General features: G+C 31.8%; 1 protein-coding gene across 5 annotated transcripts in view; it reads right to left on the reverse strand.

Moving 5' to 3' along the window:
- Nucleotides 1-864: 864 nt before the first annotated feature.
- Nucleotides 865-14,162, reverse strand: part of TMTC3 (transmembrane O-mannosyltransferase targeting cadherins 3) — a 66,293-nt gene continuing 52,995 nt past the window's right edge. For all 5 annotated transcript variants that reach the window (XM_036301417.1, XM_036301414.1, XM_036301416.1 and 2 more), the window contains 4 exons: nucleotides 10,834-10,937; nucleotides 9,218-9,387; nucleotides 5,251-5,477; nucleotides 865-3,384 (listed from right to left, as the gene is read on the reverse strand). In XM_036301417.1, the coding sequence (XP_036157310.1) occupies nucleotides 2,579-3,384; nucleotides 5,251-5,477; nucleotides 9,218-9,387; nucleotides 10,834-10,937 (1,307 nt within the window). In that variant the 3' untranslated portion in view covers nucleotides 865-2,578. The remainder of the gene's footprint in view (nucleotides 3,385-5,250; nucleotides 5,478-9,217; nucleotides 9,388-10,833; nucleotides 10,938-14,162) is intronic.

Consider the following 14,162-nt stretch of genomic DNA (forward strand, 5'->3'; position numbering starts at 1 on the left):
ATTGGAGAGCATGGCCAGCATGTCTCAGTGGTTGAGCCTCGACCTATAAACCAGAAGGTTGTGGTTCAATTCCTGGTCAAGGCACATGCCTGGGTTGTGGGCTTGATTCCCAGTGGGGGGTGGGCAGTAGGCAGCCGATCAATGATTCTCTCTCATCATTGATGCTTCTCTCTCCCCCTTCTTTTCTGAAATCAATAAAAATATATATTTTTTAAAAACTTAATTGGGTTATATTACTTATTTAAAAAGTTAATACAGAAGAAATAATAGGATTTTAAAAATTAAGTTAGATCAGTGGTCTTTAACGCTGACCACAACTTAGAATAACTTGGGGAACTTTTAGAAAAACTTAATAGCTCCAACCCTAAAAAATTCAGATTTAACTGTTGTGGGTAGATTCACATTAAGATCCCTGTAGATGATTGTAATATAAAGTGAGGGTTGCAAAACATTGATTTGGAAAAATTACTAACTTCAGGTTGAACCTGATTTAAATAAATTATTTAAAATTCAAATATATGAGCACTTCGTACATGGTAGGCACTGTTCTAAGAGTTAGTAAAGAGGAAATTCTTTTTTCTATAAAAATCATTGGATAACAATATATTTTTTATCTTTTGAATGTTATATAACTTTACTAAAATATTGCTCAAAGCTTTTATTATGGTCTGCTGTCATGAAACATTTCCTTCTACTTTTCTAAACTATACTCACTTGCTACTGTACCCAAAGAGATCAAACCAAGAAGCTTTTTTTCCCAAGGTATGTGGAAAGAAGATAAGAATAACACAGATTTCCTTTTTTTCAAGTCATAGCATATGAGGTATTCTCACTATATATCTGGAGTCACAAAGCCATAAGAACTGAAATTAGGTTATTTAATGAATAACAGAATCTCCTGCATCAAGAATGAACTACCATTAGTGTCAGTGCTTGCTTTACATTGCCTAAAAAGTAATCCAGGAGAGAGCCTCAGGGAACATAGTACAAGTGTGTCCTTAATACAAACCATATTTCTTGTGACCTATTTATAAAACATTTCTTTTAACAAGTTACAGGGATATGGTTTTTGAAACAATATGCAATTAGAAATGTTATCTCAAAAAACGGAAGACAAAAGCAATATATAGTTTTTCAAATACTTCATAATTTGCTACTATCCCAGGATGTTAGCATTAACATTTTAAGTCAACACCAACTTTATTAAGTATTATGAAATTCATTTGAAATGCATTTAAGTCAAGAAAAATATATGATTTAAATTAATAAATTTGCTTTGTATTTACTCTTTTAACAGTTTTCAGGTTCAAATATGCTGAAACCAAATGATCAAGTTATTAATTCAATTATTGGCTAATTATAATTAGAGCTGGACAGCAGGACAAAATGATGAAATTTTGGTTAAAGTGTAATACACGCACACATAGGAAAATGCAATAGCAATTTGTTTTCCATACTTAATAGAATTAAAACAGCTTTAAAAATTTTATGAAAGCTCAGTAGTCAAAATAAATATTTAATAAAAATATACACCATAACACAATATTAAGAACTTAGTGTTTAAAAATAAACATCACATTGTTTGCCTTCAGTTAAACAGAACTCAATTTAGTTGCTTAAGAAATCTAAGAATAATTGAGTTTTTAGAAACAAAATTAAAATTTAAATAACACTAGAGAGATAATACATCTTAAGATGAAAGAGAAACCATGTTTTAAATCAAAAGTTTAAATAAAGTTATAATTTTTGAGACTTCTTAGTATGACTATGATCCTAAGAAATATGAATAGTTTGGGGAATATAAGTCAAAGATAATCATGATTATGTGGTTCATGCTGTGAAATTCTCAGTATGTTAAGAAAATAAAAATACAGTATATATGAGCACCATTAGAAATGTATTGTATGTACATACATATATTTAAAACTTTACCTGACTGAAATTTGCATTTTAGAGTGAAGGACAGCACACAATTATAAAAATACATTCTTAATCTTACATGTCATGACCTATTTTAAAATGTTTCATCTAGCATTCCTTCTAAAAATCAACAAAAGAATACACACAAAGCCAGTATTCTCTTATAGGCAAAGTCCCTTGGTTAAACAGAAAGTCACTAAAGAAAAAATAAGTGTTCATTAAGTGTTTTCAATTCATAGACAAATTTCAACAGGTGAAGGAAAAATAAATTCAGTAATAAATGGGAATTCACAGAATGAAATAGCAAATGTTGGATTTGCTCCCAAAGGATTATCATTTAGGCCTCAGACTATTTTTAATTGATAGTAGTCACGATTATTCTGCTGGAAGAATCTTCCTTCTATAATATAAGGTACAAATTAGCCACCTGTAATTTAATATTTCAGCTATATTAACCAAAACTCAGAAAACTATGTGGTATCTTAGAATACATAATCTGGTGTAAGGTAGGTGTTTAATAAAAATCTTATTTTGATCCTACATAGAGGCAGCTCATGATACTGTTATGAATCCTTGCTATTTTTCAAAGTTGCCATAAGCAATCAACTGATATAGTCTGAAGTTCTTTGAAACCATTGTCACATAATAAAGAGTAATGCTATTCACCATTTAAAATACGTTCAATCTCTTCTAGTCTTTTTAAAGCAGCAACTCTTTTCTTCTCAATTTCTTTTATTTCTTTTGTTGTTTTGTGAGGGGTCTCACTGTCGGTATCTTTTCCTAACTGCTTGTTGGTTTTAGATGAACTTTTATTATCACTTGTTTTGATTACCTGTGTGGGTCGGGGTTCACTTCTTATTTCTCTTGCATTTTCAGTTGGAATTTTGTTTCCTGAAGTCTTACTAACTGGGAATATTGGTTGTTCTATTAAACTAGATGCGGAAATTTTATCCCTGACTATATTCAAATGGCGCTGGATATATTCTTCATGTGGTGCTAATGCCAATGTTTCAAGCAGGCATCTTTCAGCTTTTAGTAAGTCTTTCTCTTCAAAATAAACAACACAAAGATTGTGCTTTCCTTGCACATTCCTTGGATCCATCTCCAAAATCTTTTCGAAACATTTTTTTGCTCCAAGTATATCTTTCTTTTGATTCATCAGAATGTCTCCCTTTAAAATGAGACCCTTGATATGATCAGGATAGTATTTGAGTAACTCTTCTAAAACTGGCAAAGCCAGTAATTCCTTTGCAGTCTGAGAATACAGCAGAGCCAGATTAAACAAAGCACTTCTGAAGTCAGGTTGTAATTTTATGGCTTTCTTCATCCACATCTCTGCTTCAGAGTCCTTTTTGTCATCCATGGCAAGCATTCCCAGATTGAAATAACCATTGGCATCTTGTGGCTCTTCATTTATATAACTTAAAAGTCGTTTTCTAGCTTCAGGTCTGAGCTTAACCTCACCTATGAGTAATTTTAAAAAAACAACAACACAAAAACATTATATTGTTAGCAAATAAATTTAATCTTGAGGAAAAAAGCCACTTTCATATTTTATCTAGTTAGATTACAAAAAGAGAGCATCAAAACAACTAATTGCTGTACCTAAATCAAAAGCAGAGAGGGAAATCTTAGTCTTCATAGGAAAGAGAGAGTGTGTTCGACACTGAAATGTTCGCAAAATATCTCCTTACAGTTTAGAAGCTAACTGGGAGTAGCAGAGAAAGAATAGAGAATTAAAAGAAAGGCATGCGATTTGCCAACAGACATGCAATCAATCTTGATTCCGTTAACGTTGTGACTTTATACATTGAACAAGATATAGGACTTCTCTGGGTTTACTTACGAATTTTCTTGGAACTACATGAGATGGATGTAAAAATGCTTAGTAAACATTAACTATTATTGGGTAACAAAATGTTTCTGTCTTAAGATTTTTGTATGTTATTTCAAATTTTTTTTGATGTTTCAAAGGTAAAAATATACCATGAGTATAGTTTATAAATATATATTTGGATTTAATAAACAAATATTTATTGAGATAACTTTATTGTAAGTAAATACAAATGAATTCAAGGTCTACAACTATAAAACTTAAGGTACAAACTTGTGTGGGATAATGGGCCCTTTCATGATTACTAAAGTTAGCTAACTTCCCGAACTTAACCGGTTTGGCTCAGTGGATAGAGCGTCAGCCTGTGGACTGAAGGGTCCCAGGTTCAATTCCGGTTAAGGGCATGTACCTTGGTTGCGAACACATCCCCAGTAGGGGGTGTGCAGGAGGCAGCTAATCGATGTTTCTCTCTCATCGATGTTTCTAACTTTCTATCCCTCTCCCTTCCTGTCTGTAAATAAATAAATAAATAAATAAATAAATAAATAAATAAATGTTAGCTAACTTCACAAAAATATTAGCTCTTCTCTAAATTTATACTTTTTTGAATACCAGGCTAAAGCCCTCTTCTATTCTTTTATTTGACAATATGGTAAATAAAGAAAACTTGAAAATAAATCAGTAGGCTTAAGCTCCTATCTTGGACTAATTACTACAGGCAATATAAAGTTGGGGTAGTTATTATATATATTTGGTCCTCACTTTCTAATCCACTTTATAGAAGATTGGTAAAAGTAAACTTGCAAGTCTTCTTGCTCTAAAATAATATGATTTTATGATTCATTCATTTTTTCTGTAAAAGTTTTAAAAAGAATTGACTTAATATGTAACTCTATTTTCCAAATATAGAAGATTATAAATCATACAGTTTTCTTAGTACTAAAATCCCCATATATAAAAAAATCCTGATTTATTATAATTCATAATTTAGTTTTGCTAAATCATAGAAAATCATAAGAAATTATAATATTTCAAAAATAGTAAAACTGGATATAAAATAATACCAAAAGTATTTGGTCTTATAAATCAAGAGAAGATAGAATATTTCTTCCTAAAACATACAATGCTATTAGCTTCCTAGAAATAATTATGTAAAAATTTTTACAAATTCAGATTATTTGAGCAATATATATGTGAGATTATATTTTCGTGCATAAAGTGACAGGATTAATAAGACATTGCTTAAGAGATTGCCTAAAAACTCAGTCTTAACATATATATACCAGAAGAACAATTAGACTTGTCATATATGTAAGTGTATATTCCTTGAGAAGTTTAAGTATGTTAAAAATTCTACTTATAAATCATTTATACAATTTTGATACAAACTATCCATTCACAAAATGTTTGCTACAGGCAATATATTTTAAATTAAGATTTTATTATATTTCTAATTACAACGTGTTTAAATGTAGAACTATTTTGAGAAAACATACCTGATTCTTGCATTAATATACCAGAATTGAATAATGCTAGCTTATGTTTTGGATTTAGTTCTAAAGCACGATTAAAGTTTTTAAGAGCTTCATTTGGTTCTTTAAGTTCAATTTGAACAATCGCCAAGTTGTACCAAAGATCTGCATTATTTCTGTCCAACTCTAGTGCTTTAAGATATGCTTCTTTTGCTTTGAAAGGTTTATTCATTTTTAAAAGCAATTCTCCTCTGTGGAAAAATCAAGCACAAGCTTTAGTTACAATATTACCATGTCAGTTGGTAGATACTATTTTTCACACATTTTAAGCTTTTTCATATATTCACAGCTTTCTTTTTTCCTTTTAACTGAGGTTCTTAAAGTTTTCTTCCAAAATCATCGACTAGCCAAAGTAATACTGAGAAAAAGAACAAAGCCAGAGGTATCACACTCCCTGATTTAAAACTATACTACAAAGCCACAGTAGTCAAAAACATTACACGGAGCTGGCAGAAACGGAATTGACAGTCTAGAAATAAACCATACATATATGGATAACTAACTTTCAACAAAGGAACCAAGAATATACAATGGAGAAAGGAAAGTCTCTTCAATAAATGGTGTTGGGAGAATTGAAGAGCCACATGCAAAAGAATGAAACTAGATTACTATCTTACATCATAAACAAAAATTGACTCAAAATGGATTAAAGACTTGAATGTAAGCCCTGAAACAACAAAATAAATAGAAGAAAATATAGGTGCTAAACTTATGGACCTTGGTGTCAGAAGGTTTGTGAACTAGACCCTAAACTTAAGGGAAGTAAAAGCAAAAATAAAGGAATGAATCTACAACAAACTAAAAAGCTTCTGCACAGCAAAAGAAAAAAACCCCAAAATAAATATCAACAAAACAAAAAGGCAACCAACTGAATGGGAGAAGGTATTTGCAAACAACATCTCCAAAAGAGGCTAATATCCAATATATATAAAAAACTTACACAACTTAACAAAAAACGATCCTATTAATAAATGAACTAGCTATACAGATGGCCAACAGATATATGAAAAGCTATTCAACATCACTAGTTATTAGGGAAAGGCAAATCAAAACATCACTGAGATACCACCTCAACACCTGTTAGAATGGCTATTATAAAAAGACAAGAAATAACAAGTGTTGGAGAGGTGGGAAGAAAAGGGGAAACTTATAGACTGTTTGTGGGAATGTAAATTAGTGCAGCCATATGGAAACCAGTATGGCGGTTTTTCAAAAAATTAAGACTAGAACTACTATATAATCCAGGAATTCCTCTTCTGGATATTTACCCGAAAAATATGAAAAAACTTACCATGAAGATATCTACATCTCTATTTACAATAGCCAAGACATGAAAATAATCTATGTATATATATATTACTCATCCATAAAAAGTAACAAATATTGCATTTGTGATGACATGGATGAATCTTGAAAGTATTATGCCAAATAAAATAAGTCAGATGTATGATTTCACTCATACATAGAATTAAAACAAAAAGCAATAAACAAATAACAATACAGAGAAAATTCACAGATACAGACAACAGGATGGTGGCTGCTAGAGGGGGAAGAGGTTGTTGGGGGGAAGGGCGAAGTGGGGAAAGGGGGTTAAATATATAGGGATGGAAGGAAACTAAACTTTGGGTGGGAAACCACACAATGGAGTATATAGATGTCAAATTATAATCTTGTATACCTGAAAATTATATAATGTTATTAACCAATGTTATCCCAATAAGTTTAATAATAATAATAATGACAACAGTAAAAAAACAAACAACTTTTGGAAACTGTCCTCAAACATGAAGTCATAGCTTTGGCAAATATGACTTGATTTGTTTTCAAATATTATTTAAAAACAAAAGCATGCCTGATTTTAGAGAGTAAGATGTGGGGAGGTATTCACAGAAAAATATATTCTTTGAATATAACTTGAAAGGAAGCAGACTAGATTACTTCAGAAAAATAATAGCTACCAGAGGGAGAGATAATTTGTCAGAAAACCAGGTGATAGTATTTTAAGAAAGAAAAGAAAAACATAGTGATAGGGCATTTTAATATATAAGTCTTACTATCCAAAAAGTAGAACATTAGAAAAATTTTAACCCTTATCTTCTATGCATCCTTTAAACATTTTTTATTTTATTGATTTTTTTTTAGAGAGGAAAGGGGAGGGAGGAAGGAAGGGAGAGGGAGGGAGGGAAACATGGATGTGAAAGAGAAACATGGATCAGCTGACTCCCGCATGGGTCTGACCAGGGCATCGAATGTGCCACCTTTTGGTGTAGGGCAGTGGTTCTCAACCTTCCTAATGCCGTGACCCTTTAATACAGTTCTTCATGTTGTGGTGACCCCCAACCATAAAATTATTTTCGTTGCTACTTCATAACTGTAATTTTGCTACTGTTATGAATCGTAATGTAAATATCTGATATGCAGGATGTATTTTCATTGTTACAAATTGAACATAATTAAAGCATAGTGATTAATCACAAAAACAATATGTAATTATATATGTGTTTTCCAATGGTCTTAGGCGACCTGTGAAAGGGTCATTCAACCCCCAAAGGGGTCGCGACCCACAGGTTGAGTACTGCTGGTGTAGGGGATGACACTCCTACCAAGTGAGCCACACAGGCCTGGGTCAGTGTATTCTTATAAAATGACCATTCATTGGGGGTTGGGGGATGGGGGGTAAAGGGAGCTGGGGGAGAATTAAAAAAGCTGATCTGGAAGGGGCATTGGTGCCACCTGCAGATACCTTTGAGAAATATTGCTGGAACTGAGGATCACAATTTGAAAATTATTTTATAAATCTTTCTAATATGGTTCTATTTCCTGTTAGAGAGTTTAAAACATCATTTTTATTAAGTACATATATGAAAATCAATTTAAGTATGGATGTATTATAATATTCTTTCCTAAAGTATCAGCATAGGAATGAAATCAAATGAATGACTATTAGTATTCTTTTTTTGTTGTTGTTAGAACTCAGCAAAATAATATTCCCATTTATTTTTGGACAACATTGTTTCACACATATATCAAATAGGCAAAAAAATAAAAATAAACAGCAACTTCATAAACAAAAAAAATGGAAAAAAAGAAACCTTTTTATCTTTGGCCTTTTTAATCATTTCATACAAACAGACTACTTATACTACAGTAAGTACATACACAAAAAGTTACTGGAATGCTTGGAATAAGATTGTTTGTTGTCATTCTTGATTTTTACCAGGTTTTTTTCCTATTAATAATCTTTATTAGGGAAATTTTAGATGAGTGTTTTTCTAAAATGTTATCTTTTTAAGTTGAGACTGTTAAATAATTCTTTATGTATTAACACAAGAAAGGTTTTATTTACAGATGCAACCCCACTAAACCTAGAGAATTTCAAAAAGCACTGAATAAGGCTGAACAATGATGGCTCCCTAATAATTTCAAGATCAAAAACTTATTAAATTCTGAATGCATTTTCCACGTAGAAACAATGTCATAAATTATGCATAGGTTAACATGTGATACCAAAAACTTATTTTTAATGACAACTAAATAGTTTCTTTGTGGTAAAGGCATTAATAACCAGTCAACTCTCAGCATTTATTTAAGAAAGCTCTGAGAGTTAGATATTAAAAGTACGAATTATAAAATGTAAGTTTTAGGTGTTTTACATAAAATAAATTTGGTGATAAGAAGCAAATGAAACTAAGGAGCTTCTTTCACATAAAACCTAAAGTTTGCTGTTATAAGTTATGGACTCCCCTGTCAATTTCAAATCAAATCAATTTAATTTTGATTGCTAGTCCAAAATGGGCTATGTTTCTATGTTAGTTGCAACTAAGATTGTGGAGGGGGAAAAAGCTAATTTAATCAAAATAGTCAAAATGTAACATGCAGATAGATGCCGCATCAATTTTCTATAACAACAGCTTAACATGAACTATAATACCTGCTAATGTAAGCCTGTTTGAAGTCGGGCCTCATGCTTATCGCTTGTCGATACAGCTGATCAGCTTCTTCTAGCCGGGACTCATCTGCTCGGATCAGGTTGGCCAGATTAATATAAACGTTTAGGTGGTTAGGGGCAATTCTGGCTGCATATTTTTTACCAGGAATAATCTGTTCAAAAGAAAAGGCATTTCCTTAAGTTGATATTTCATTACCAAATAAAAGTCAAAAGTAAGTAAGCCTAGAAGCTTATTTAAAATATACACAGAATGTAAAAAGATAATGCTATTAGTTTTACTGCTACTATATTAAAATAAGTCATAAAAATGTGAAAGCATCTATAGTCAGAGCATGCAAAATAATATCTTCTTGCACTAAAGAATATATTTTTTTAATTCATGCCAGCTTAAGAGAATGAAGTCATATAAATCAGAACTTTTACAGGTTAAGGTATCAGTATGTTTATGTCAGACCAGAAATAGAACTTAAGACTCTTTTCTCTGTCTAGTGTATTTGTTAAATCATGTCAACTTTCATGTTGTTAGCAAAATATATTTTTTTTTTTAAATATATTTTATTGATTTTTCACAGAGAGGAAGGGAGAGAGATAGAGAGTCAGAAACATCGATGAGAGAGAAACATCGATCAGCTGCCTCCTGCACATCTCCCACTGGGGATGTGCCCGCAACCCAGGTACATGCCCTTGACCGGAATCGAACCCGGGACCCTTCAGTCCGCAGGCCGACGCTCTATCCACTGAGCCAAACCGGCTTCGGCAGCAAAATATTTATTTACTGGTTGTGACAATAAGGTAGTTAATTACATTTCATAGTTATACTAAATCCTCGCTTGTCTGGTGGAGTTAAATTATCTTATTAATTGATTATTCATGTTAAATAAACATTATCATAAATAATATATGGACCCAAATTTTCAATGAGCAGAATGAATTATATCTGATAAAAATCCACACTGAACACAATTTAACTTTAGAATCTTAGGAATGAATTCTTAAGGTATCATGTGGTCCAATTTTGTTTTTTAAAACATTTATCAAACTAACCATTCATTTTAATATTACTACTATTAATATAATATTAATACATACTAAAATCAAAAAAACTGTAGCCAGGGTAAACCATCTTATCCCGATGATGCATAGTTAGGTCAAGGGCAGGATCAGATTTTCCAAAATATGAAGAGAATCTTGTATCATTGTAACAATTAATGGACACAATATAGCAATAGAGATGTATCCATTTGTTTTATTCATTTATTTTTTTTTGGTAGGACTAATGCTAAATTTAGTGCTTAATGTACATACATACAATTCTCTTCATCTAAAGTAATTTAACTCACTGATAACTTGTAATAAAAAATATCAAAAATTCATTAACTATGAATTTAGTTTTTATAGACTATATGAAAATTTTTTTTAAATTGAGCTAGCAAAGTAAGTTTATTCCTTTATTATACTTATACTAAATAGATGGTTCATTGGACACCTTACTTTTATATCAATAAATTGAAGGAAAGATAAGGATTTTCCATCTAGATAATTTTATTCAATATGGATATTTAATAGACATGACACAACAGGAATAAATGATAACTTACTTGAGGCATCAGTGACTTGGCCATCATATAAGATTCTTCAGCTTCTTTGGTTCTATTTAAGTTTTTATAAGTTCTTCCTACATTCATGTGGGCACCAATATCATCTAAAATTTTAAAGAAATTATTTGTTGAAAATATGCGAAATAGAATTCAATGTAAACTACTAAGAGGACATGTTTCTTGCAACAAAAACAATAGCAAAAAATGTAAAAGCAGGCATTCCTCCTCAAAGTTCTAATACAACTTGTTATGATTTATGATCAATGTAGCAAACTATTAAATAAAGTAAAGACAGAAAATACACATATAACATGAAAAAACTATCTGAATGTACCGCTGATGCATTAAGACATGAGAAGAAAGAAAAAGAGGCAATGAAGAAATGTACATCATTTTTCTTCACTGTATTTTAATATACTATATACTAAGGCTTGCTTCCATTTCCTAAGCTCAGAGCTTTGGCATTTACTCAAAAAGTGTGGCTCAACTAACTCTAAAAGTAAAAAAGGATATACAAGTAAAAGGATCATCATAATCTCTAGAATTATTTTCAGTGTTATAACTAACAAATATGCCATAGTGGGATAGGGGCAAAGAGATATGAAAACACTTTGTGACTTTGTTTTATAAAATGTTTGTGAAATGTGGTTGGAATGCAAGTATAATGGAATGTTAGTATTATATAATACTACTTAATATGCAGCAGCCCATCTCTCTTAAATAATAAATTCCTATATAATTTATTTAAAACTTTTTGAAAGTTTTAAATATCAGAATGTCAGAAAATTTTGTCTCATTTTCTGATGCAGAAAATTGAATCCTCAGCAAATTTATTCAGGCGTAGAAAAACGTGCAAATATAATAAAAAAGATATGAGAGTTTAAGATACATTTCCCAGTAAATATTTCAAAGGTCTGGAATAAAGACAGAAAGAAGGGAGATCTTAAATCAGACAAATTTTAGCCAACATGAATCTCTAACAGACACGACAAGGTTTCAAATTGTGATTACTACTTGCCTGTGACACCGATGATTTTGCAATTGTGGAATAGGTCTCTGCCTGCAACTCCCAGGACACATAGGGGCCAAGCATATATATCTTAGGCATTCCCCTAGGAGGAGAGTAACAGTCCTAAGATCTTATTACATTATGTTTCAGGCTGGCAATTGTGTGCACCACACCAAAATGGTCAGGTGCAGTACAGGTTTGATTAGAGAACTAGGGGACAAGATTGGGAAGGAGGTTGATTTTAGTTTTTAGACGTATTACTGAATCTTATGAGATCTCAGGAGGCGGGGGTAAAAAAAAATGCTTAGGCCAACCATTCCCAATCCTGCTTTTAAAAATTTTATCTTAGCCCCACACAGCTCTATCCAAATAGAATCTTCAGGAATAGAATCTGCAGAAATGTTTTTAAAACGTTTAAAAGGCAATTTTGATGTAGAGCCAAGGTTGAAATTCACTGCATTACCAAGTGCACATAAAATAGGTAGTCTTTGCTTCTAGGTAGCTCAATTTTTTTAAACATTAGATAAACTTACGCCATTTACTATAGAGATCAGAAATGTAGTCAGGCAAAACTAAGAATATGTAAAACCTGAAAAAAATTAGTGTAAATAAAAATGTAATTGTCAGCTAAGTATTTAAAATGTTACTGAAATCAGTTCTAACCAGTCTTAAAAAAAGCTTATCTATTTGGATGAAAAACTAGGAAAATGGCTACCCACTAGAATCAGATCTCAGAATTATGGAGAGCAGATATTGTCATCAATGAATATTTCAGACACTAGAGTAAGCAGTCCCACTTTCTCAAAGAACAAATGATAGCAATTAGATAGCCTTTAGCATCAAAAGGATTACCCAATACAGCTAATAAAATGACAGACATAAGTTACAAAGTTTTAGGATTGCAGAGGAAGAAACAGCATTACTGGTAAGACACATTTAAATTTGGGGCGGGGGGGAGGTAAGCAAAGCAAGCAAGATGTAAAATTTGGTGACATTTAAATGACTAAAAAGCTATAAAATTTCAAAGAACAATCTTGCTATTATGAGTGCACTATCCAGGCCAACAGCAGCAGTCTGTCTTTAATTCAATGTAAAGGAGGAATGGCAAGTGTCAGGCAGCTCAGTGCCTAATGATTCCTCAGCCACCAACAATGAAGGTGAGTATTCCCACATTGAGGGTGAGGCATCTGTGTTGCTTCCCAGTATTTCCTATTCGAAACTTGTCTGTCAATACATTTATAAAGGTAAATTATAAACATATGGAAACTCCTAAAAACTCTTTAAAAGTCATTTATTTCCATCTTGATGGCATTCAAGTTGAATCACAGGTCCATGATTCTTTTCTAATATAAACAATTTTAAAGATTTGGACTTAGATAAAAACGAAATTATTGATTTTATGGTAAAAACAACCTTGAAGAATTCTGGTGGTTCTTGAGAAATATCTATCCTTGTCATGTAATGGTGTTTATGGAAACTGTAATTCCAACTGCAAAACTTTTATCCTTGCAATACTTTTATCTTTTTAAAACACTTGTAACCAGCAAAACAAAACAAAAAATGCAAACAGTTGTTCATTTAACATGATATGCATATCTCATGGTCCAAGTCTATTGTATAGTTTATATTCTCATTCTGGCTAAGAAAAGCCTTTAGACCAGTGGTTCTCAACCTGTGGGTCGCCTAAGACCATCCTGCATATCAGATATTTACATTACGATTCATTACAGTAGCAACGAAAATAATTTTATGGTTGGGTCACAACATGAGGAACTGTATTTAAAGGGCCAGAAGGTTGAGAACCACTGCTTTAGACTGATTTTTTTTTTTAAGTTAACTTTACAATGTTACAGATTCCTACTCCATGCGATGCTATACCGTTCTAGGGCTTAAATAGCATCTTTATGTTTGTTACTCCAAAGGTTTATATCTAGCCTTGACCATTCCCCCTTATCTCCAGTATTATAAATCTCTATCAGTATATCTAACAGGGACAAAAAAGGACTTCTGACTCTCCTCCCTATGTGTCATTTCATTTGTCAAATCTATCTAAGAAGAGCATAGCTAGAAAACAAAGACTAATTTGAAAAGCCCCTGAATGACAAATTCCATGTTTCTAAGTATGTGTACTTTTTCATAATAAATTGCAATACACTGGTTTACCTGTTTTCTTAGTCCATGGCTTATTAGAAACAATAATTTTGAGAGTATGGTCAGGAAATCATACTAAAGGAGAGAGGTTTAGCAAAGTACCTCCAAATCAGCAAAATAACAACTGACAATGAAAGGAAGTTATTTTAAAACTGAGTGCCTATACCTG

The sequence above is a fragment of the Myotis myotis genome, unplaced genomic scaffold (genome assembly GCF_014108235.1).
Source record: "Myotis myotis isolate mMyoMyo1 unplaced genomic scaffold, mMyoMyo1.p scaffold_m19_p_3, whole genome shotgun sequence".
NCBI lineage: Eukaryota > Metazoa > Chordata > Mammalia > Chiroptera > Vespertilionidae > Myotis > Myotis myotis.